The sequence below is a fragment of the Pyrgilauda ruficollis genome, unplaced genomic scaffold (genome assembly GCF_017590135.1).
Source record: "Pyrgilauda ruficollis isolate IOZ18807 unplaced genomic scaffold, ASM1759013v1 scaffold332, whole genome shotgun sequence".
In the NCBI taxonomy this organism is placed as follows: domain Eukaryota; kingdom Metazoa; phylum Chordata; class Aves; order Passeriformes; family Passeridae; genus Pyrgilauda; species Pyrgilauda ruficollis.
In genome coordinates this window covers 83754-107344 of record NW_024524734.1, presented here as the reverse complement: position 1 = coordinate 107344, position 23591 = coordinate 83754, and the positions used below count along the sequence as shown (strand labels likewise).

The 23591-nt window shown below is 45.7% G+C and overlaps 2 protein-coding genes across 2 annotated transcripts; both read left to right on the top strand.

The window, feature by feature from the left end:
- Window positions 1-1259: 1259 nt before the first annotated feature.
- Window positions 1260-6995, top strand: LOC121357446 (tetraspanin-36-like; the record flags this gene model as incomplete). The annotated part of the gene is made up of 6 exons (XM_041474707.1): window positions 1260-1454; window positions 2351-2425; window positions 2879-2974; window positions 3573-3725; window positions 5060-5201; window positions 6814-6995. Coding segments are annotated over 6 exons (843 nt in total), but the record flags the coding sequence as incomplete, so codon positions are not given.
- On the top strand, window positions 6988-22633 carry SKA1 (spindle and kinetochore associated complex subunit 1). Its single transcript, XM_041474708.1, has 7 exons — window positions 6988-7243; window positions 8029-8132; window positions 8815-8939; window positions 9914-10005; window positions 13529-13666; window positions 18389-18558; window positions 22312-22633. Exons 2-7 carry the CDS (start codon window positions 8033-8035, stop codon window positions 22458-22460), a joined length of 774 nt encoding a protein of 257 aa, XP_041330642.1. The 5' UTR covers window positions 6988-7243; window positions 8029-8032; the 3' UTR covers window positions 22461-22633.
- The last annotated feature ends 958 nt before the right edge of the window (window positions 22634-23591 follow it).

Here is a 23591-nt window from a genome sequence, read left to right as displayed (position 1 = left end):
GAGGAAAAATGAAAGGAAGCTTCAGCAACCACTTCAGTCATTAGTGTATCTGAAAACCCAGTGTATGTGGAGAAGAAAAACAAACAACCTGTTGAGAATTGGTGATCCTATTCCTTTTCCTGATATGTCACTTTGCAGAGGACCTGCTGTATCTGAGCCCCAGTGCAGCAGGATCTTGCAGGTCCTGTACTAAATGTCTGGCTTCATCACTTGGTGCATCTGATCCCAGTAATTCTGGGGTACAGACAGCATCCAGGAATGCGAGATTATGGGATGGGAGCTGTCTGAAACAAAGGATCTTCCTGCACTTGGAGGTAATTGAAGGGCAGGCAGCAGACCTGGCTGGAGGGGAAAGAGCCAAACAAGGTCAAGGAATTAGCAAGTCCTAGCTCCAGCATGAGGAGAGTTTGATTAATTAAAACGTACAGTGCTGGGGAGGTAACAAACTGCTCCAAGGCTGCGTGATGAAATCCTGCTGTGACCTGTTGAAAACAGACCAGCTGGTTTCCCTCAAGTTTCCAGAATGTGAATACAGGGGTGCTTCATATTCCATGTGCTGCAGGATTACAGAGGGTGGGTGAGCCATCCTGACTCTTGAGAGATTTTTTTGTGCCATCAGTAAGGGCATGGCTGAGTCTTTTGGTGTTGTTTCCAGGGCTATACCCAGTCCAGGGAGTTAAAGTCTTTGGTCTCCAGGGCAGCTGCCACTAGTGCACTCTACCTTGGCCTCAATCAGCAAAACATCCTTCTGGGAGAGAGATTATTTTAGAGGCTGCAGAAATCTGTTTCCTCCAGGAAAAGGAGGGACTGTTTTGCTGAGACTATGTACATTTGTGCCTGCCTTGGTGGTTAATGAGAATGCAAAGGATGAGTTTTTCTCAGGAAAACAAACAAACAAACAAACCAAACAACAACAAAAAACACCAAAACCGTGTGGTGATCTGATTCCTGCTAATGCAGCCTTGGGCGGGATGTAGTGTGAGCTTGGCATTCTGCAAAGACACTGATGCAGGTCTACAGACACCAGCCTTTCAGCTCAGCTCCTGTGGTGCCTTATTAGCAAGGGAGCAATACAGTGAATTTTGTCTTCTCTTGAATGCCTAGATTAGGTAATAGTTTCAGATTCAGCATTTTTTCCATCTAGTTCTTTGCACGCTGCAGCCATTATTTCTAAAATCACTATGAGAAAACAATCCATGATTAGTTTCCAGGTCAGAGGCTTAATAAACAGCTGCTAATCACTTTTCCTTCCTGCATTTCAGGCGGCAGCTGCGGGCCTCAGCTATGTTGGGGCGTATGTCATCAACACCTACAAGAGCTACGACAACTTTCTGCAGGACAAGTACGCCCTGCTGCCGGCCGTGATCATAATTTGCGTGGCCGTGGTGATGTTCATCATCGGGCTGATCGGCTGCTGCGCCACCTTCCGCGAGTCCCGGGTCGGGCTGGGGCTGGTGAGTGTCGCCGCCGTGTCGCTGCCACATTCCTGGGTGTCGCCTGCCTCCCGCTGGCAGGGGAGGCGCTCGGCTGGACCTCGGGAGGTGAAGGAAGGAAAGGTCGTGGTGATAGCGCTGCCGAAGCGCTGCTTGTTTGTGCCAGTCACCTGCAGCTGGGATGCTCTCGTCCGCCTCGGCGGGCTCAGGGAAGATGAGTGTGGGAGCAGCAAGTTTTGGGGAGCGAGGTGGTGAAGGAGCAGGAGGAATTACGAGTTTCTAAGCAAGCAAACCAGATGTGCATCAGCTTTTCTGCTGACTTTGGTCCTCATGCCTTGACTGCTCACAGAATTACTTTTAAAAATCCAGAAAGGTTCACTTAGAGTAGCTTCACGGCCCAGGTCATGCCCTGAAGGCAGTGTGAGCCCATCAAGCAGTGCACGGTGTGCCTGACTCAGCTGCTGGTTTATCTGTGCGCTCTCCCCTTTGACACCCACCTTGTGAAGTGTTCCACAGGCTCTTCACACAGCTCACGCCTGCTCAGGATCAGGCACAGAGCCCATGGAGCCGCAGTCATCGTCCCAGCCACGCACAACAGTCCCTGAAACGTTTGGGTTGGATGGGACCTTAAAGCTCATCCAGTTCCAACCCCTTTTCCTGGGCAGGGACAGCTTACACTAGACCAGCCAATACAACCAGGTTGCACCAAGCTCTGTCCAGCCTGGCCTTGAACAATTCCAGGGGTGAGGCAGCCACAGCTTCTTCTATTCTAAATTATCTTTTGGGAACTGTTTTGATTGGAGCGGCAACAAGAAGTAACGATCACCTACTGCTGTAAATTAATGTGAAGTGTGTTGTGCAGTTGAATTCAAGTGCTGTGGGATTCCCTCTTACTGTCTCTCTTTTTTTATTTTCAGTTCTTGGCCATTATCCTGGTTATCTTCATTGCAGAAGTGTCCGCTTTTGTCTTGGGATTTGTTTACAGGGAAAAGGTAAGTTAAGAATTAGCATCTCTGCCCCAACATAAAAGTAAACAACAGATTTCACATTGTTTGGTCATTCCAATTTATCTGTTTTTTTTTTTTTTTTTTTACTTCATCCCCTGTCCTGCAACCTGCAGAGCAAATGGGCATGGGGATGTCTTTGCTGGGAACACAGTGAATATATAAAGTACCTGGCAGATATCACAACAATCTCTGAGTTGGAATAAACAGTTGTTGATGCTCCCAAAGGAGGGCTTTTCCATCAAGGGTGACAAGCTTCTACCCAGGAACATGATTCCCGCTAAGTGCCACCTGAATTTTGTCTAAAACACTGCTTGATTTTTCTTATTTCTAATTTTCCCCCCACCTTATTTGGGATACAGATATTTTGCAGTTTCCACCAGATAAAATTTTCAGCTCTCACATTAAAACCATCTGCATTGTTTTTCTCTGTCTAAACAGGTAAAAACTGATGTGCAAGGTACAATGCACTCCGTCTTTGAGAAGTATGATGGCAAAAACCCGGAGTCTACAGTTGTGGATTACTTGCAAGAACAGGTAAGAAAATATTTAAGCATTGTTTGGAAAAGAACAGTTGGGTCCTAAACAAGGAATTTAGGCTGGGAAAGGAGGGGAGAGGATGAGTGGGGCAGTGTCCTGGAACTTGGCTCTGTGTTTAGCATCCAGCTCTCCAAGGCAGCTGAGGGTGCTCCTCACTTTGCAGAGCTGGTGTGTTCAGGCTGCAGGTGTGACGTTCGTGTAGGGAGGGATGTGGTTGATGTGAGTGACCTTTGCATCACAGCAAAGCAGTGCACATGAATACCTGCTGCTGAGAACACCACACCGTGAAATAGCCACATGATGAAGGACTCTGTCCTGCAACTTGTCACCTTCCTATTGGAGCTCCCACAAAGAATAAACTAAGAGGGATGTAATAATGTGTGAAGGAGATTTATTACATCTGTGATTGTTTTCCGCTGCTTGTAATCTGCTGCAAAGTACTGGCAGCTCTGGCTATGCTTAAGAGAGGTTTAACTCACCACGAGCATTCTTATATATGAACATATCTTTCATATATATATATAATGTAACTAGTAATACATCTGTATAACATCATGTAACAGTAACTACTGTGTCACCATCCTGTGTTTGGTAGCTTCACTGCTGCGGGGTTAAGAACTACAGTGACTGGACAACCACCCAGTGGTTCAATTCCACTGGGAACAACAGTGTTCCTCTGAGCTGCTGCCAGCAAGAGGCCAAGAACTGCACCGGGCACCTGGATCAGCCTCAGGAACTCAACACCCGGGTGAGGATGAGGGGCTCGGTGTCACAGCTGGGCCATGTCCATTTTCAGCCAGGTGGAACCATGGAGGGAAGCACGCCAGGCAGAATTTAGGGATACAGATGTAGTTGTTTGAACAAATCTGGGGCAGGGGAACAGACTCATCTGGGATTGAGCATGCTGAATCTGGAGGATGATGATGCTCTGGGGGCTGGAGCCCCTCTGCTCTGGAGCCAGCCTGGCCCAGCTGGGGCTGTTCCCCTGCACAAGAGAAGGCTCCAGGGACACCTCAGAGCCCCTGCCAGGGCCTCCAGGGGCTCCAGGAGAGCTGCACAGGGACTGGGGACAAGGCCTGCAGGGACAGCACACAGGCAATGGCTGCCACTGCCACAGGGCAGGCACAGATTTTGGCATCTTGGGCAGGAATTGCTGGCTGGCAGGGTGGGCAGGCCCTGGCACAGGGTGCCCAGAGCAGCTGTGGCTGCCCCTGGATCCCTGGCAGTGCCCAAGGCCAGGCTGGATGGGGCTTGGAGCAGCCTGGGACAGTGGAACGCTCCACCATGGCAGGGGGTGGAGCTGAATGACCTTAAAGTCCCTTCCAACCCAAACTATTCTGTGATTCCATTAACTCCATACCAGGTTCTCCAGTCTGGGGCATAAGCCCCCGAGTTGACTTTTATAGATACTATTGATGGCCACTCTGGCTCTGAGTTTTGGGCTCTTGTTTAAACGACCTGAGCTACAGGAAATTCAGATGCAGCAAGTGTCAGTAAATTGCAGTTTGTCAGTGCCTCTCCTCTGTTACCATAGCATTTTATGAAAAATCCTCTGCTAGGACTTTTCCCCTCCTGAGGAGCTGAGGGCCTCAGGAGAGAAATGTAAACAATAACTACCTGCTGCTGTGGAATGCAACAGGTGCATCTGTGAATGGTGCATGTTGGTTGTTTCTAATTAAGAGCCAATCACATATCGGACTCTGAGAGTCAGAAGATTTCGTTATTCTATTCTATTCCTGTTCTTTGTAGCCTTCTGATGATCTTTTCTCTCTGTTCTTTTAGTATAGTTTTACTGTAGTATTTTAATATAATATATATCATAAGACAATAAATCAGCCTTCTGAAAAAATGGAGTCAAGCCTTGTGTCTCCACACCTGAGGTGTTCGCCTCAACACTCCTCTTGCAGGAAGAAATAAGCCATCAGGTCTGGAAGACAAGAAAGGAGTTCCTCAAACCTGCAGTGCTGATTAGACAGGCCTTACCAGGCCCTGCTTCCTTGGGAGGGCTGGGGGGGAAATAATAAAAACTTCCAGCTGGATGAACACCTTTTAACATGTTTTTACCTCTCTCTTTCATGGCAGGGCTGTGCGCAGGAGCTGGAGTCTGGGCTGCAGAGCGTTATCAGCTATGCCATGCTTGTAATCCTGGGGTTTGCCATCGTAAAGGTAAACACTCCTGTCTCTTCCCTCATGGAAAATACACTTGTTTGCCCTTGGATCTCGGGTCTCCTTCATCTTCACTGTCCTAAAAGCCTACAGCTTTCTTCTGCCTCTGGAGTGGACTCGGTCCTCTGTTCCTCACTTGTGTTTTTCCAATTGTCTCCATTTCATCTGCCTCACAATGATGGGGGGCGGGGGGGATTCAAAAGATAGCAGGGGATTTGGGGTGGAAATTCAGTGTGGAATCCATTTTATCATAGTCACAGAATCCCAGGATGGTTTGGGTGTTAAGGGACCTTAAATCCCATCTCCTTACACCCCCTGCCATGGGCAGGGACACCTTCCACTGTCCCAGGCTGCTCCAAGCCCCATCCAGCCTGGCCTTGGGCACTGCCAGGGATCCAGGGGCGCCCTTCCTTCCCCTTTCCCTCAGCAATCCCGCCTTCCGCCCTTCCTTCCCGTTCTTCTCAGCAATCCCGCCTTCCTTCCCGTTCTTCTTAGCAATCCCGCCTTCCTCCCTTCCTTCCCCTTCCCCTCAGCAATCCCGCCTTCCGCCCTTCCTTCCCCTTCCCCTCAGCAATTCCGCCTTCCACCTTCCTTCCCGTTCCCCTCAGCAATCCCGCCTTCCGCCCTTCCTTCCCGATCCCCTCAGCAATCCCACCTTCCGCCCTTCCTTCCCGTTCCCCTCAGCAATCCCGCCTTCCGCCCTTCCTTCCCGATCCCCTCAGCAATCCCGCCTCCCTTCGCACTCGGCTCTCCTCAGCGACCCGGCCTCCCTTACCGCCTCCCTCAGGGATCCCGCTTTCCCTTCCCGCCCGCTTCCCTGACCGTTCCCCTCAGCAATCCCGCCTTCCTCCTCGCCCGGCTCTACTCAGCGATCCCGCCTTCCGCCCTTCCTTGCAGCTGCCCTCAGTGATCCCGCCTCTCGTCGCCGCTCCTGGCCTTCCTGCCCTGCTTCCCTCAGAATCCCCCACCTTCCGCCCTTCCCTTCCCTTCCCTTCCCTTCCCTTCCCTTCCCTTCCCTTCCCTTCCCTTCCCTCTCGTCCCTCCCGCTGTCCTGTAGGACTTTCAGGTTTCTTCTCGCCTTTTGTAAACGTAACTCATGTGAAATTACTTGTACGAGAGGAATTTGCCTAGTGAAGGAAAGAATCTATTTCAAATCGTACGTTAAGATTACATCACCCAAATAAATGTGTATTAGGTGGCCGGAGGATATGCAGGAAGAGGGCGTATTCATGTGAATTTCACTCTATAACAGATATAACTTTTTACCCCTTGGCAAGCTGATTTGTGGGAACGTCCTCCTCGCACGCTGCGCTGAATAAACAATGTCTTGTTTCTAAGGTGAACTCTAAGGTATCTGTGTTCACAGAGCTCCTAAAATCAACAACACGCTCCCGCTCCCCTCAGAGCTCCCGCCTCACGTCCTTGCTCCTAGTGCCTTCCAGACCCACAGAATTACAGTCAAAGCTACCTCCGAGGTCGTGCCCAACCTTTTGTCACCCAGACCACAGCACCATGTCCAGGCGCTCCTTGGACACCTCCAGGGACGAGGACTCCAAACCTCCCTGGGCAGCCCCTTCCAATGCCAGAACGCCCTTTCCACGAAGAAATTCCTCCCGAAGCCAACCTGAGCCTCCCATGGCGCAGCTTGAGACCATATCCCCTTGTCCTAGCACTGGCTGCCTGGGAGAAGAGACCGACCCTCACCTGCCCCACAACCCCCGTTAATGCCCGGCATTCCGCCCAGCGCTCCCGCCTCCCCGCCCCGCTTTCCCTCAGCGCGGCGCCCGCTCCGCCCTTTCCGCCCGCCCGGGCGCTCCCCTCAGTGCGCATGCGCCCTCCCCGCCCTCCCTAACGCCCGCCGGAGCGCGGCGGATTCGAACCGGGGCTGGAACCGGGGCTGGAACCGGGCCGGGGCAGCCCTCTTCCCCCAGCCGAGCATCTTCCTTCTCCTGAGAGAGTGGGACCGGGACGAAGGCCGGGAAGCAGTGGCGCTGGGCCTGGTAAAACCTGAGGAGAAACGGGCGCTGCCGCCGGGCGCTGGGGTGACCTCGATCCCCTCAGGATATCCCGATCCGCCTCGAGTGTCCTGGTTACACGCAGGTACGGAGGATGGGCAAGGCGGCAGGTCTCTAAGAACGGATTTAATAAGGGCTGTAGTTGGTAGCATTTTAAGCCAAAAGCGAAATGAAGACTTTTTAGAAGTTTCTAAGTGTGAGCCGCCGGAGGGAGCTGTGTGAGCGCTCGGTGCTGGGCCACAGTGTCAACCACATTGTATAACTTTTTATTTTAATCAATTCCTGTCTATAATAGGGTTAATAACTCTATTATTGTACACATATTGTGTATTACTATACATATATAATATATACATATATTATTATATAATAATTGATATATAATGCTGGTTTTGATACCTCCACACTTCACTAATAACTCTGCTAACATTTTTTTTTTATTGCTTAATTATATTTTAAAAAAAACACACCTCTTTAAACATGAATCAGTCATCTCATGTAGTCTCCTTGAGTCTTCTAAAACTGCCTTATATAAACCAGGTATTTCTTGGCTTTTGCAGTAAATTCCAACTCCTTTTTTACTGCACACTTCAATGTAGTAAGGATGCTCCCAGTCTTGCTGCACTGATATCACACTGCATTTATCTCCAAAGTTCTGGGAAACTTATTGCCTTGTCCAGTGCCACTTTACTCTTCCTTTCCTGCCTTCAGTTTAGTCAGATAAAGGATAATTACTTCATTTACTGTTTCATTTATGTTCCCTTTGCTTCTTTGACAGATCAGGGTCCTTCTAAATATTCTGCTTTTGTAGGCAATGTTTGCAACTCAGGTCTTTGTTAAATTCCTGCCTTCATTTTTGTTCCCCCTCAGTGTGATGATGAAGGATATGGCATCCTCAAGACTGGAAGATTTATGCCTCCACATCAATATGAAGATTTCAAATGTTAAAAAGTGTCTCCTATTGAGAGACTTAGGTAAACAAGAGCAACAGTGAAGTTTGGTTTGCACTTCACTCCAGGAAAGACACTGAAGGGCTGGAGCCAGGAAGGGGCTGGAGCCCCAGGAGAGGCTGAGGGAGCTGGGAAGGGGCTGGAGCCCCAGGAGAGGCTGAGGGAGCTGGGAAGGGGCTGAGCCTGGAGAAAAGGAGGCTCAGGGGGGCCCTTGTGGCTCTGCACAGCTCCTGCCAGGAGGGGACAGCCGGGGGGGTCGGGCTCTGCTCCCAGGGAACAGGGACAGGAGGAGAGGGAACGGCCTCAGGCTGGGCCAGGGCAGGCTCAGGGTGGGTACAGCAGGAATTTCCCCATGGAAAGGTGGTCAGGAACTGGAACTGCCCATGGCAGTGGTGGAATCCCCATCCCTGAAGAGATTTACAAGCTATGTGGCTGTGACACTCAGGACACAGGTTAGTGGTGGTCTTGAGAGTGCTCTGGGAAAATAGCTGAACCTGGTCTTAGAGAGCTTTTCCAAACTAAGTGATTCCATGAACTCTGTTGGCTGTGCGGAGTACAAGGCTGACAGTTTGGCTTGCTGCTTCTCCTGGAGGGATATGGTGGCTGAGGAGCAGGGATTTAGATAATCACTGCTTGTGAAGGCCAGGAATATTGGATTTTGTTTTTTTCTTGGAGACTTTGTAGCTTCATGTTCTCTCTTTTACAGGCGAGGATGATTCCCGCAAGCCTGTGCTCCGTAAAATACAGAAAGAAGTGATCCTTGTACATGATCTCCTGAATGAAATGGAAAGTGAAGTTAAACAGCAAGAAAAACTGAAAGATTCACTCAAAGTAATATTTTTTTTCCTGTTCATAAAATACGGAAAGATTCAAAGCAATCTTTGATACATGTGTCACTTTTTTCCCCTAGATTCTTAGTGATGTTTGGATGCATGTGCTTACAAGAGACACTGGGGCTTGGAACAGGCTTGCTGGTGGTCTGTCAAGCAGTTCTCCAGAACAATGAACATTAAAAATTGTATTTTTCAAGGCTTGTACATAGAATCATAGAATTGTAGAATGGTTTGGATTGGAAAGGACCTTGAAGCTCATCCAGTCCCACCCCCTGCCGTGGGCAGGGACACCTTCCACTGTCCCAGGTTGCTCCAAGCCCCATCCAGCCTGGCCTTGGACACTGCCAGGGATCCAGGGGCAGCCACAGCTGCTCTGGGCACCCTGTGCCAGGGCCTGCCCACCCTCACAGGGAAGAATTTATTCTTAATATCTAATCTAATCTACCTTCCTTCATCCTAAGGACATTAAAATCATGTCTTTGTCGCTGGCCTTGAAAAAGTGTATTTATCATAATAGATACAGCGATCTAAAGAGCAGTTCTACTTACACATCTTTGCAATAGCTGCACAAAGTATTCAATTAGAATATTTGTCTGTTATTCTATGGTGTGTTTGCAGTGCTTTTGTTAAGTCTTTTGTGGAAATGTTGTCTGGGGAATAGAGGTGAGTTTACTATAGTATCTCGTCTCCACCACCACCATTCCCCAACCAGACCTTGCTCAGGGTGTATTGCTAAAGTTCCTTTTGCCTGCTCAAATTTCTCTGACATTCTGAGTGCAAGGACAGATACTCTACTGTTCCCTTTGTGTTTTTACTAGCATTCCTGGGGAAATTATGAGATAAGAAGGTAAGATGATGGGGAGAAAACAGACACCTCTTTAAAAAGCTGAAAATTAATTTAGTATTGCCCTAATTTTACTTGCTTGATGTTAGTAGGATGGGATTTCTGATACAGTCTGCTATTAATTTCAGGAGATGCAGAAGGCTGCTGAGAGAGATCAGAGGGAAGCACAGCACCTCCTTGAACACATTCCACGCTATCTGCCTAAGCCATCCCAGAGCTGGTATGTGCTACCTGAGCCCTAGAGGATTCAGGCTGCTCCTGGCACTGTCCAGCTGCAGCGCTGTACAGCTGTGCTCCTTTCACTCCACACTCACTAGGAAACTCTGGGAGACAAAGTCGTTGTGTCTGTTGATTCTGGAGCTGGCTCTTGTCCAGGCTTGTGCTAGCACCCCAAAAAATCTGTCAGGTCAAGTCTATAAAATCCCAAGTTGTTCCATTGGGAGCTTCCAGGGGTAGGTGTGATGTGGTAGAAGGCAAGTGCTTCTCTGAGTCTGAGCTTCCTTTCCTTTAGAATCACAAACATACTGCACTGCCTGTGAATTAAAGGCTTTGAAACTGCAGTGTCTACTCATTAAAAGGTTAGTGACCCAAATACTGGGTCACTAGAACTGAAGTTCACCACTGCCCTTAAATACAATTAAAACCCAAAAATCCTCCAACTCAGTTGTCTTTCTGTGGGACTTTGAATTGTGTTTGTGGTAGTTTTGTTCTCTATTCCCTACAGCAATCCTGCTAGCTATTACAGCTAGCTGTGACACCCCCTTGCCTTGGAGAGGGCTATGGTAAGAAGCTTTTCAGAGTCAAGTAGCTCAAGTGTGTGAAAATTACAAGTATGTGAATTAACAGCTGTTACTCAGAAGGCTTCTAAGACATTTCAACTCTGAGTTTCTCATTTCTTTCTCCATCCTGTTGGAGATGCTTTTTTTTATGGAGTGTTGTTAGTGTGTCTCGTGCAGGTGGGGTCATTTGCAGAGTCACCCTTATTATCTGGGGATCCCAGAGTTTCTTTCCCACCTCGTAGCTTGTCAGAAGGCAATGCATTAGTGTGAACTCAGTGCTTCCAGTATGTGCCCTGAATCAACCAGCTTTACTTGGTCTGGTTCCTCATGCCAGAGAAGCCTCAGTCTCAAAATATGACAGACATATTCCAGCAAAGTGGAAGGTTAAATGTGTTGAAAGAGGGTTCTAGAAGAGAAAAATTAATGGTGATTTTTGTTGGTGTGTAGCAATGTGGTCATTGGTGTAGGTATTGTATTGAAACTATTCTTAGCTGGTGAAGGGATGACTTGTGCAGAAGCTTTTTACTTATTCTCACTCTTTAGAGATGAACCCCTCAGTTTAGGAAACAGCCTCTCAAAATGTCTGTAGGGGTGACGTATTCCTTTTCAATTTTGATGTTGCTTTTTGTGTGTGTAAGAATTGAAGTTCTACAGAAATTGCCACTTGGGTTCTGCCTTTCCACCATAACTTCCTTTCTTATTGTAGGAAATCCTTTGTCTTAACTTCGTGTTAGATCCTGGAAATTGTTTAGATGTAAATGAGGCTTGTTCAGTGATTGTGCCACCTCTGACACCAAAAGATTCTTTAGGATGTTGATTTCCCTTACAATCCTGTCCTGCTTGTGATTAGGAAGTTAATTGTGATATGACTTTAGCCAGTTCTTCCCTTTCTAGAGAGAGCCACAATATGTAAAACCAACGAAGCTTTTCTGACAATTTTCTACACATTGTGCTCAGCCAGCTCACAGCTGCAGTTCTGTCAGTGTCAGTTTGTTGCTGGTTTTTCTTGAGTAATAATACATTGTATGATGATGCCATTTGTCAAAACACACTTTCTTCTTTTTTCCCCATTTTGTCAGTTCTTGGTGCTCACTGTGTTGTGCAGTGGAGGGTCAAGGAAGTGTAAGAAGGGACATAATTGTTCAAAACCTACTGTATCAGTGTAAATATGTTTTCAGGCCTCTTCCCCAAACCTTCCTCTCCTGGCCTCCTCCCTTTCTGTTCCCAGATGTGTGGGGCTGTAAATATTATTGTGGAGTGATTTTTGTGAGATCATGCAGAACGCAGAGGAGTATTTGAATGCTGGTGAGACAAGCCTTGAAGTCTCTGGGAAAATGAAAACACCCACACAGAGAAACTCAGCGATTCATGGCTCTAGCTATTGTTTCTCTCCTGTGTTGGGTTTTCTATTCTTGTTTACCAGAGGAATCTCACTGAAATAAAAAGCAAGCTCAATATCTCTCAAGCTCTGAGAGATCCCCTGTGTTTGTTGAGATTCAGTTTCCCTTTGCACCAGAGCCAGATTTTGTAAAAAGGCATAAGTTTTTTCCTTTTCATGGTTCAGGTCAGTGGTGAACTGTGTCTGTACCACCTCACTGCAGCACTGCAGGGACAAGGGAGTGCGTGGGAACAAAAAGTAAGAGTGTTTGGATATGGGGAATCATCTAGAAAAGGTTGTTGCAGTGGGATAGACAGCAGGAGACTGAGCAGGAGACTGGAGCGTGGGAGGAATGAAGTTTCAAGGGTGAACTTGCTTCCCTTGGCTCTTGTGTTTATCCTTTCATTCCAAACCCACCTCCACCACCACCCAAAATGCACCCCCCTCCCCTTTCCCTCCTGTTTGCTGACATTCCCTGCTAGCTGCAGGGTGCCAGGATTCGTTTTGATGTTGTTCAGATGCAAACAGATGTTCTCCAGATGATGACATCTGCCTAAGTCTGGCTGCAGATGTGCTGGGTTTCCGAAGGGCTCTGTGCTGTGTCGCAGCGCAGAGCAGAGCTGCTCCCGTCCCTGTGTCAGCGAGCAGGCAGTGTGGGAGCCCAGCAGGTGGCACTCACTGTCCTCTCCATGGCACTGCTCTTCCTCGGGAACACGTCAAGTGACACCTCAAATCCTGGCCCTTGGGGGGGACAGATGGGGCACTGCTGTGCCCTTCACTGCCCTGGGACCCCGTGTGCAGCAATGATCTCTTGTGGGGCAGTCAGATCCAAGCAGAGGATTATTTCCTTCTCCAGATCAGCTCTGTACTGCTTTATGTAATTCTGCTGCTCATCCCAGTAATGCCCATGTGTTCTGATGACAGTGGGTTTGGCCATATGCATCACCTTTGCTGTCCTGCTTAGGAGCAGCTGGGTGGGTGGCTGGCAAATCCCTTGGGGTTTGAGGCTGTAAGCTGAGGTTTAGAGGATGGGTGAATTTATAAAAATAATGATCTAATAATCAGGAATAATCTGGAAATTCTTTGACCTTTTGAATCTTGCCTAAAAGATTTTTAAAAGTGTCTGCTAGGTGATGTAGAATTTCTTTGCTTCAAAAGTTTAATGGATGAGTCAGGCTTCCCAAGATTTGAACCTGTTTTAAAAAGCTATGAAGTATTTCAAATCTGCCTGTTAAGGCTGCAGGTCTGGGCTGTGTTTTATCTGATAAAAAGCCATGCTTGTGTTGTGTGAAATGTAATGGTACATTGAATTCTGAGCTGTGCCATGCTGTGCTTGGACTGCTTCCAGCTCACCTGCTAGCAGCCTCTGTAGCACAGAAACCAAGAGCTGTGCTGAAGTCAACTGAAGGATACGATTTGAAACAGAGTAGGCTTGCTTTACTGGTGTTTCTTTTGTGAAGTATCATTAATTGTGTTCATCCAGCCTAACAGATAGGCTGGAACTTAGTCTGTGACTAAGCAATGTAGTAGAATTCGCCTTCCTACTTACCTGCTGTTTATCCACTGAATATTCCTTCATTTTACAGCAACACTGTGCCAGCTGTGAAACACAAAGAAGAAACAAAGGCTGTAGAACTCAAAAATGAGAAGAAACCTGCAAAAGAGAAAAAAGCCATTAAAGAAGCAGCATTAATAACCACAGAGGAGTTTGAAAGTGTTCCTGCGTAAGTAGGAGTGGCTTCCCTTGTACCCTGGCATATCAGTTTGGGTGGCACACATAGATTTGGGAGGGTGACCTCTTGCAGAGCTGGGACTGACAGAGATGAAATATTTCATGGGGTGAAACATGACAATAGCTCCAAATGGTTTAAATGCATTGCTAGAAAACCTGAAAATCAAATTAATTAATTGGGCTCCTCTTTATGCTGGTATTGAGAAGATGAAAACTGATCGGTTAAAACCCAAACCTCTTACCTCAAAAGCCACTGTAACTATATGAATGGAGATTTATTAGCTAAATAAAGGTGAATCCTCATCTTGTTTTGAGAACTGACATTAAAAAAAAAGAACCATCATCTCATAACATGGAGGATTTTTTTACATATAGAAGGAAAACCAGTGATAAATGCTGTTTTTATTTGACCCAAATATTGGTTTCTGGAAACTTCAAGTCTTGACTTACCAATCTGTTTTGAGACAGGAAAAACAATCAGACTTATTAAAAACAAAAAAAAAAAAAAAAAAAAAATCACTTTGCCCTGAAATTCCCAAATTTCTGGAATAGAAAGCTGTGGGTGTTTTCCCCTAACATCAGGACCTGATTAATGGATATCCTTGTCTGAAATCTGACATATAGGAATAACTTCTTAAATGGTATTTGGGTGGCATGGGTAAATATTGCTGCAAGAAGAAGAAATTTCTCTTGATGCCTAAGGCTAAATTGTTATTGAGACTCTAGATTTACTGTGTTCCCTGACAATACCTGTTTCAGTAAGAAATATGGTTTTGAGTCTGTACTTTACTTAAGGCTTTCCAATAATTTCTTTCTATAGCCTTCAAAATTTCCAGGTGAGTAATGCCCATTTTCTTCCTTATCCTGAATGCTGAGCTAATGATAAAGGACTTCTTAGAAGAGCATGCAGCTGGTATTTTTATTCTGCAGAACACCTCAGGTATTGTGTGGATTTACTCCCTTAGGTAGTTCTCTCCTGAAAAAATTACGGGAGGATAAAGCTGAAGCCTGGGAATTTTTGGTCTTTAGCTCTGCTGCGGCAAGAAAAATAGACACAGACCATTCCAGACAAATATTGTTTTAACTTTCAGTTAAGGCTGTGATCTTCCACATCACAAGACAGGTGGAAGGGCACTTGGGGGCATGGTTTAGTGGTGGCCTTGGCCAGAGAAAGGTTGGACTCGATGGTCTGAGGGCTTTTCCCACCTAAAGGAGTTTATGATCACCCTTGAAAGTGGAAGGTTTTCCTCTGCTGTTCATGGGCGTGGAGGATGGGGACAGAGGCCAGACAGATCCTCTTCCTATCCATTACAGATTCACAAAACCACAGAATAAGCAGAGCTGGGAGGCACCCCAGCCTGTGGAAACGTTGCAGCTGTGTTGGAAGGTACCCATTATGGAAAGGTTGCAGCTTAGGCTGTGCTGGTAGAGCTCTAGAAATAATTTAATTTTCAGATGGGAGAAGCATGTTTGTTCTGTGGAGGAAAATTTACATGAATTTACATAGGTCTATTAATCTACCAGTATTTCTGTTGCCTGGCAATGTTGTAGTACAAGATTGAGGGAGTACTTGCAATTTCACATACTGATTGACCAAATCTAAGCAGCAAATACTTGCAATACAAATTCTCTTACACTGAATGTATTTTCTTGGAAGAAAGAGAATTTGTTTCAGGGCCCATTTCTTCAGGTGAGCACTGGAGGTGGGGGGTGATCACTGAAAAATTGAGGTTGTTTTCACTTACTTTGTGCTGAACATGAAGGAAAATCTATTCCTAACACCATCAGGCCACTAAAAGGGACACACAGGCTTCAGTGACTTCAGAGTCCTAGGAGTGGGCAGCTGGCATTTAGCAAAGGTACACGCTGTGTTAAGGGGCAGATGTGGAGCACCCTGATCAAACAGAACACTTTGCACAATAAAAAACCTGCAAATTATCTTACCCTTCAAATCTGTTGCAGGAAGGTGCTTTTTGGAGGAAGATAAAGGACATTTCACAGCACCTGTCTTTGTTAACTTTTGACTTTGAGGCAAAGGAAAATGTTTGCTTTATTCTGTGTCTAGAATTCTTATTCTTTTCTAAAAATCTTTCTGCTGAAAGCATTTTAGATTCTGTGCATTCATTATAACTCTCAAGTCTCAAAAGATGGTGGTTTGGGAGAATACATGGCTGTTTTAGCCCAACCATTTTTGAGAGGGCAGGGGGTGGCCATTACAAGCTTTATCTCTTTTAGAATGGTATATATGTGATATATTGATGTTATTCTTTCCTCTGAGGAACACAGCACTGTGCTCTGGTTTTCATACCAATAGAAAAAATGCTTTGAAAAAGGGCTTCTGTGGATTAAAAAAAGAACTGGATCTTTTTTAGAAGAGTTTTGATTTTTATTGCATTTGGAATAGTGAAGCAGATTTTAAAGTTATTTTAAATCTAAATTAAATGCCTGAATTTGGAACGTGTCAACTTTGTATTTTTATATTAGCGTACGTATGGACTGAAATAAATGTCAGCATTAACGGGTTTGCCAGCCATGGTTGGGTAGAAACATGAGAGGGCTGTGGGACAGCTGGAGTTTTTATGATCCTTAGTTATGCACAGAATAAAAATTCCATTTGGTTTTGACAGGGTTTAATTTCAGATTAAAGCATCTCGGATGCCTGAGGGCTTCTCAGAGAACATTTGTTTTTAGGTTTAGGCGACCCAGTCCTGTTTCAGCTTCAGGATGAGCTGAGGTGCTCCCTTGGCTTTATTAAGTGTGTTCACTGCCTGTGTGTTGACAGTGGAAGCACAGGAGCTTAAATAAAGGTATTTTATACCTCTGGGCTGAGCCTGCCTCGCTCTGCACGCTCCCCTGTGGCACAGAGAGAGCAATAAACAGCAGTTAATGCACACAGGCAAAGCCCTGCTGTGTTCATGCTGTGGCTGCATTTCAGGGAGGGTAGTGCTGCTTTTATTACTGTGCAAAGTAGAGCGTTTTTATAGTTTTTATAGCTACGGGATGGCTGCACCTCCAACGCTGAATTAATCGAGGTATCAATAAAGTTGAAAGCTGGTTGCAAGTAACTTAATGGCTAGTAAGTTTCAAACTCGGTTTGGAGGCAGGGCAATTGCTTTGAATTCAGTTTTACACACCTGGCTGTCCTGTCTGCCTGGCAGGGACTGGCGGCTGTTGAAACGTACAGCACTTATTTTGAGTTGGCAATTGCAGAATGCCTGTCTGAATTCTGGTTTGGAATATGGAACTTGTAATTGATTGTCTACTTCTGCTTTGAATTCTTTGTGTGTTCTCCAAAGGTTGAGCTTGTATGTTGAGATTAAAACAAGGAAGGAACTTGCTGTTCATTGATCTTTTCAGTCTTGCTGTCCCACAGCTTTTAGCCACCTGCTCTACTGACCTAGAGCATTCATTCTTAAAATGAATTGAAACACTTGTGTAATTCCTCACATCTGCAAACCAATACTGAACGAAACACAAACAGCCAGGTTTGGTTTGTTGTAGCCATGAACGAAGGCCACAGGACAATGCAGGTTGCAAGGCTGGCCCAGTCTTTACTGCCATTTTTGGGGGGAGAGGGATGTTGTGTTGTATTTAGCTTACTGCTTGTCGTTTGAGTTTCAGGTTTCATTTCTGTATAATGGCTTCTCAGTGTGCAGCACTGCTCCTTTTCCTTGAAGGCATGGCTTTACATCTATAAATACTGAATAGCCTTACTTGCAAATCTTCCAGTGTTCTAGTATTTCCACATCACTTTGTTCTTTATCTTCTGTGCTTCCTGTACCTCTAGGCTGTTATCAACAGACCTTTTTCTTCTAGTACTAGTATTATGAAATGCTCTGAGAGTTCAGAAATGGATGCTGGTAGTGCAGAACCTTATCTTCATAGCTCAGTAGGCTGCACAGTCAAATACAGAAGGCAACATACAACTAGTAGCTCTTCAAAAAGCCCCAAAAAATCACAGAATCACTAGTTTGGAGGAGACCTTAAAGATCATCAAGTCCAACCCATGCCCTAACACCTCAACTAAACCATGGCACCTGGTGCCACACACACACACACACCCACCAAAAAAAAAAAAAAAAAAAAAAAAAAAAAAAAAAAAAAAAAAAAAAAAAAAAAAAAAAAAAAAAAAAAAAAAAAAAAACCAGCAAACAAAACAAACATTAACAAACCGACAAACAAATTTTAAAAAGGGCCCATGGTGGGCACGGGGCCGCTGCGCCCCGGCTTCGCTCCATGCCCGCTGCCAGAAGGTTCAGTGCCCTGGCCAAACAATAAATGGCTGTAACATCAAACACAGCTTATTTGTGGTGATAATATGAGCCAAGTTGTGCTCCTAGGCAAACATTTAATTTCATGCTGTTTTCTGCAAAGTTACTTTATTTCTCTGTGTTTAGGAGGTACGCTATAAAAGGAACCTTTATTCCATTTCGAAAATCTTTTTACAGCTTAAGCACTGAATGCATTCTGCTTCTTAATTTAGCTTTCTAATATTTTATCTTTCTGGTTTAGGTTCTGTCATGGCTTTTTACCTTCAGGATTGTTAAGCAATCAAGGAAATGAACAGAATTAACTACTACATGTATTCATTAATACAAAACAGAAGAAACTGCCTCTAACTAGGAATGGCTTCTTCAGTTAAGGCAGATGAAAGAGAAGAATAAACACAGATCTTTGTGACTTTCTGGTTACTAATTCTTATTTTTATTTGTAGGTATTTGAAAGGCCGTATAACATATGACCAGATTAATACAGTTGTTCAAGAGATTAACAAGGCTGTGGTGGGCAAGTACAAGATCTTGTATCAGCCTTTGAAGTCTATGAGTGCACCAGTCAGAAACCTCTACCACAGGTTCATTGAACAAGAAACTGCGGATACAAAAGGTTTGGGTTTTTTTTCCTTTGTTAGTACCAAACTCGTAACACTTGGATGTTGCAGCAGAAGTATAAAAATACTGGTCTTTTTTTCAGTATTTTTGACAGAAGAGTTTCCCATAGTGATTGGCTCACTTTTTGAATGTATTCCTTGAAAAATATGTCCCTTCAATGGTGTGTCATGGTAGAAATTTTGATGCACAAAGATTTAGTTTGCAATCACTACAAGTTCTGGAAACTCAGTTTGATAACCAAACCATAGAAATGTGTTCTGAGGTCTTAAACTTGGTTGGACACAAACTATTAAAAATTTGTTCTGAAGTTGGGAAATCTGGCTAATTAATTATGCTGCAGTGGCTTTGTGGAAGTGGTAAGTCCATCTGATAATCTTAAGAAGTTGTCTCCTCTTCAAAGCATAAAAGGAGTGAAAACCAAAATACCTTTCTTTCAATTGAAAAATAAGTTTTAAGCACGTACAGGCTAGTTTTTCCAAAAACATGTGGCACAGTAAATCTCTGATATTAAAATCTCCTTTTTGGCATGCCTCTCCTCTTGAGAACATGTAATTGTGAGTGGAGGGGCGTACTGCACATGTCAAGCTTGGTGATGTCCTTAGAATGCACTCATGTTTCCAAGTTCAGGCATAAAGAGTGGAGCAAAGTGTCTTCTGTCTCACATAAAAAGAGCTCTCTCTGACAACACCATGGCACCCACCTCCTGTTTACCCCTGTACAGAATGCTAGAACTTCTGCCCTGAGCATGCACTGGGTATTCAGGAGTGTCCTGAAGATAAACAGATAAACTGCAACTTTTCCTTCCTTCCTTCCTTCCTTCCTTCCTTCCTTCCTTGATATTATAGTATGATGATAACATCAGTGACTTCTGGGTTCTAAAAGCACCTTTTCTGTAGGGAGGGAATTCTGATCTGATGGACATACTGGCATAATCACATAATGGTTTGGGTTGGAAGTGGCCTTCAATATTAGCAGGGACACCTTCCCCTGCCCCAGGCTGCTCCAAGCCCCATCCAGACTGGCCTTGGGCACTGCCAGGGATCCAGGGGCAGCCCCAGCTGCTCTGGGCACCCTGTGCCAGGGCCTGCCCACCCTGCCAGCCAGCAATTCCTGCCCAAGATGCCAAAATCTGTGCCTGCCCTGTGGCAGTGGCAGCCATTGCCTGTGTGCTGTCCCTGCAGGCCTTGTCCCCAGTCCCTGTGCAGCTCTCCTGGAGCCCCTGGAGGCCCTGGCAGGGGCTCTGAGGTGTCCCTGGAGCCTTCTCTTGTGCAGGGAACAGCCCCAGCTGGGCCAGGCTGGCTCCAGAGCAGAGGGGCTCCAGCCCTGGCAGCATCTCCGTGCCTCCTCTGCACTGGCTGCAGCAGCTCCACGTCCTTCTCATGCTGAGGTCACAGGGCTGGACACAGGACTCCAGATGAGGTCTCAGTTGCCATGCAAAGGTCATTGTTGTAAAGGGCTTTATTAAAAGCATTCCAAGCACATGCAGCTGGATAAATTTGTGTGACTGCCTTCTGGTTTGGACTGTGATGGTTTGGCTTCTCTCTAAGCATGTTGTGCCTCAGTTGAACAGCAGCTTATATTAGTCTGGATTTCTTAAAGTGCTGGCTTCATCAATTTAATTTACAGCACATTTTTGGTGTCACTGTTCCTATCCTTAGGACAGTAGTAAAGAGTTGGAGCCCACAGCTGTGGAAGAGAGGCTGAACACTGGGCCTGGAGTGCTGCTCAGTCTGCACTGTGATCCACAGTAATCCTGGCTGCAGTGGAGAAGCCATTCTAGCAACTTGAGAAAGTTACAGCTGATAGAGAATTTTCTGTCAGCTGGGGGGCTCAAGTCTGAAAAAATGGAAGTGCTTAATTTCTTTAACCACCTGAGAGATGGTTTTTATTTCTTGTTTATCTTGGGAAGTTCAGTTAGGAAACTAGGACATTCAGCATCTGATAGAGCCTGTGTTGTTGTGTGGTGGATGGTTTTGTTTAGGTTTTTTTGTGATTAATCATTTAGAAAGTCTAGAGAAAAGTCCTGGCAGGCTGTCAGATGATTCTTTTCTGGCCAGCACAAAATGATTAAATGTCTTTATCCATTGCATTTTTCAGGATGATGTTCCACATTCATTGATTTGTTTGTTTAAATCTCTCCTGTGAGTGTCTCTCTGCTTAGGATTCCCACTGAGTCTCAACCTGGGCCAATTGCCAGCTGACCTCTTCTCTGATTTCAAGATGAGAGAAGATGCTGCCTGGTTTATCAGGGTCACTTCCAGCCACTCAGGTGGTTCAGTGAATTTAGCTGGTTGTTTAGCACATAGACAAAACTACTGCCTTCACCCACCTCTGATTTCTTCACAAAAAAAGATCCTGCTCTGCTGAATGTTGCCACTCTGGAATGTGAGCAAATATAAGAAGGAATCTTGTTTTATCAAAATTCAGGATGTTCTGATGTAACAGACTGTGAAGGCAGCAGGCAGGTTATGCCTGGCTTCCCAGCACTGTTTGGGTGTGTTGGTGTCCCTGGAAGTGGTAAATGGTCTCTATTTGAGACCGTTTTCTATTTTGAGCAGTAATGCAGTTCTTCTTTCTTTTCCTAGTAAACAAACTTCCTACTTCTCATCTGTATGTGGATTTCGTGGCATTACAAGCTCTGAGATTCCAGCAGAGTTCCTCTCTGGGGAAATATCTCTAGATTTTGACAGTTATGGTCTCTGGAAGATTCTACTCCCTGTGAGACACGTGTGTCACCAACTCTCATGAGAGGCCAGGCAGTGAGAAAACATGAGCTGTTATTTCTCAGCTCTAAGCAAGATTTTGGGGGACACTGCACTTACAAACATAATTCTTGGACCTTAGCTCTTCTCTGGCAGCTTTGGCTTTCCAGCTTGGATCAGCTATATCCCAGTGAAACTGGAAGGACTTAATAGAAGAAAGAGATGTTCCATTTTTTCTAAGATGTCACTGCCTCAGTGTTAAGGATAAAACAAGGAGGGAGAATGCCATCTTCTTTTTCTAAGCTGAAACACCCCTACCCTTGTGTCCTCCTTTCCATTAGGCTTGGAAGCATGATCCTACACATAATTCAGGAATCATTTAGGTGGGAAAACACCTCTGAGATCAAAATTTCCATCTGCCAACCAAGCACCGTGTTCACTACTATACCACGTCATCCAGGGGCACATTCACCCGTTTTTTTTAACAATTCCAGGCATGGTAACTCCACCACTGCCCTGGGCAGCCTGAATTTTAATGACAATTTGCTTATAGAAGTAGTTAATCAACTACAAGAAGCGGAGAGCTCTCAGCTTTGATGCAGGACTTCCCTGTGCCATTTTCTTGGAGACACAGGGACGATGCTGTTGCAAGTAATTAGTCTTTTCCTGTAATTTTCTTAAGTAATGATGGATTTTTCTTTTCCAAATCTGATGTAAGTCAAGGGAATGGTGGGCTACATAGCTCTGATGCACGCAGAATGACAAAAGATCTAATTCCCAAACCTGAGTGCCTGCTGGGAGACAGAGCTGATGGAGTGGGGCAGAGTGTCTGAACATCAGGGGAAGGCTGGCAGTTCTCTTTCTGATGACAGGTTTTAAAAGTAGAGCAAAGTTCCCAATTCAGTGTGAAACCATCCTACTGACTGTAGAATTATGAATTGCAGATTGTGGGGTTACGGAGAAGAGGCTGTGCTGTCACTTGTGGAATGCTGAGTGTATCCTACAGCGGAGTCATTTCTGTAACAAAACCATTACTTGTTTTCCAGGAGCATTTTTCATTGTGGAGGATGATATCAAGGCGTTCACTCAGCTGAAATTGGATAAGCGCTTCCACAGCATCCTCAGCATCCTGAGGCACTGCCAGAGAGTGAGGGAGATTCGCAGCTCGGGGCTCATCCGCTACGTCATCTGCTAACAGCTCCCCATGCCTGCCCACCCGCAGCCTGCCAGACCTGCCTGGGCTCCAGGCAGCAGCAGGGAGGGACAGGGAGGGACAGGGAGGCGTTTCTAAGCATCTACTTTGTTTTATGTAAAAATGAGATATGCCCAGTTCTAATAAAAATAAAAAGAATTTATTCACCACTGTAATGCAGTCCCGACAGCCAACAATCAAGCTGACAGCGTAACACCCCGGGAGATAGGCTGGGTGAACGTGGATTTGGCCTCTATGGAACCAAATTCCCCTGGTCCACCCTGGCTGCTCCCAGGGAACAGTTCTTATACTCTTTATTTGGCCCGCTATCCCGGCCGGTTCCAGCCGGGCTGTGCCCGGTGCACTGCCGAGGCCAGGATAGCTCAGCGGAGGCTCAGACCAGGGCCGATCTCCCAAGCCTTTCCCAGCTGCAGGCAGCCAAGCAAGCTCAAGTGATTTCAGCCTCTTCAGCCTGAGCTGCACAAAGCCTCTGTCCGGGAATTGATCAGTGCATATTCCCGATTCCCGGAATCCTGTATTCAGGTGGCAGGTGTTGATGGCCCTTGCTATCTCAGATGGGTGTCTTTCCGGGCCATCATCTTTGGGTATCACTGGATACATGCCACCGTGAAAGACCGTCTCCTGTGCAGCCCAGGTTGGTATGGAAATGTCCTGGTATCTCCTTGCCAGTCTGCCGCGGTTTCACCATCCTGAGGATGAAATACCTACCCCTCCCCCCTATGTACAGCTGGTTTGGTTTATATTTTATAGAAGTCTATGTATATTTTATCTGCACTAATTACTAACCATATCCCTAACATACTCTAAATAAGGAGTGGCTTTTAAGTATTTTAGTTTTGTTTTACCAAGTTATGGGGAACTACAAACCCAAACCAGAAAGTCAGCTAGGCACATTTTCTGGTCTTTTAACCATGCTTCTTTGGTCCTTTTGTGTTTCTGAGTGGTCTTTTTCCGTTTCTTCTCTTTCTCTCAGAGAATTTTTCTCCCATTTGTTGCTTAAGAGATGGGAACAATGGATATTTAAGAGAGACAAAAGATGTGGCAGGGGAGGGGGTGACTGTGGGGTGGGGAGGAAAATGGATGCAGCTTTCTACTGTCCTTCAGCTGGGGAAA

Excerpts from the sequence above, each read along its gene's own strand:
- SKA1 (XM_041474708.1), top strand. The coding sequence starts at position 8,033 with ATGATGAAGGATATGGCATCCTCAAGACTGGAAGATTTATGCCTCCAC. Across the intron at positions 8,940-9,913 it reads AACTGAAAGATTCACTCAAA|GAGATGCAGAAGGCTGCTGA; the intron begins GTAATATTTTTT and ends TATTAATTTCAG. Across the intron at positions 13,667-18,388 it reads GAGTTTGAAAGTGTTCCTGC|GTATTTGAAAGGCCGTATAA; the intron begins GTAAGTAGGAGT and ends TTTTATTTGTAG.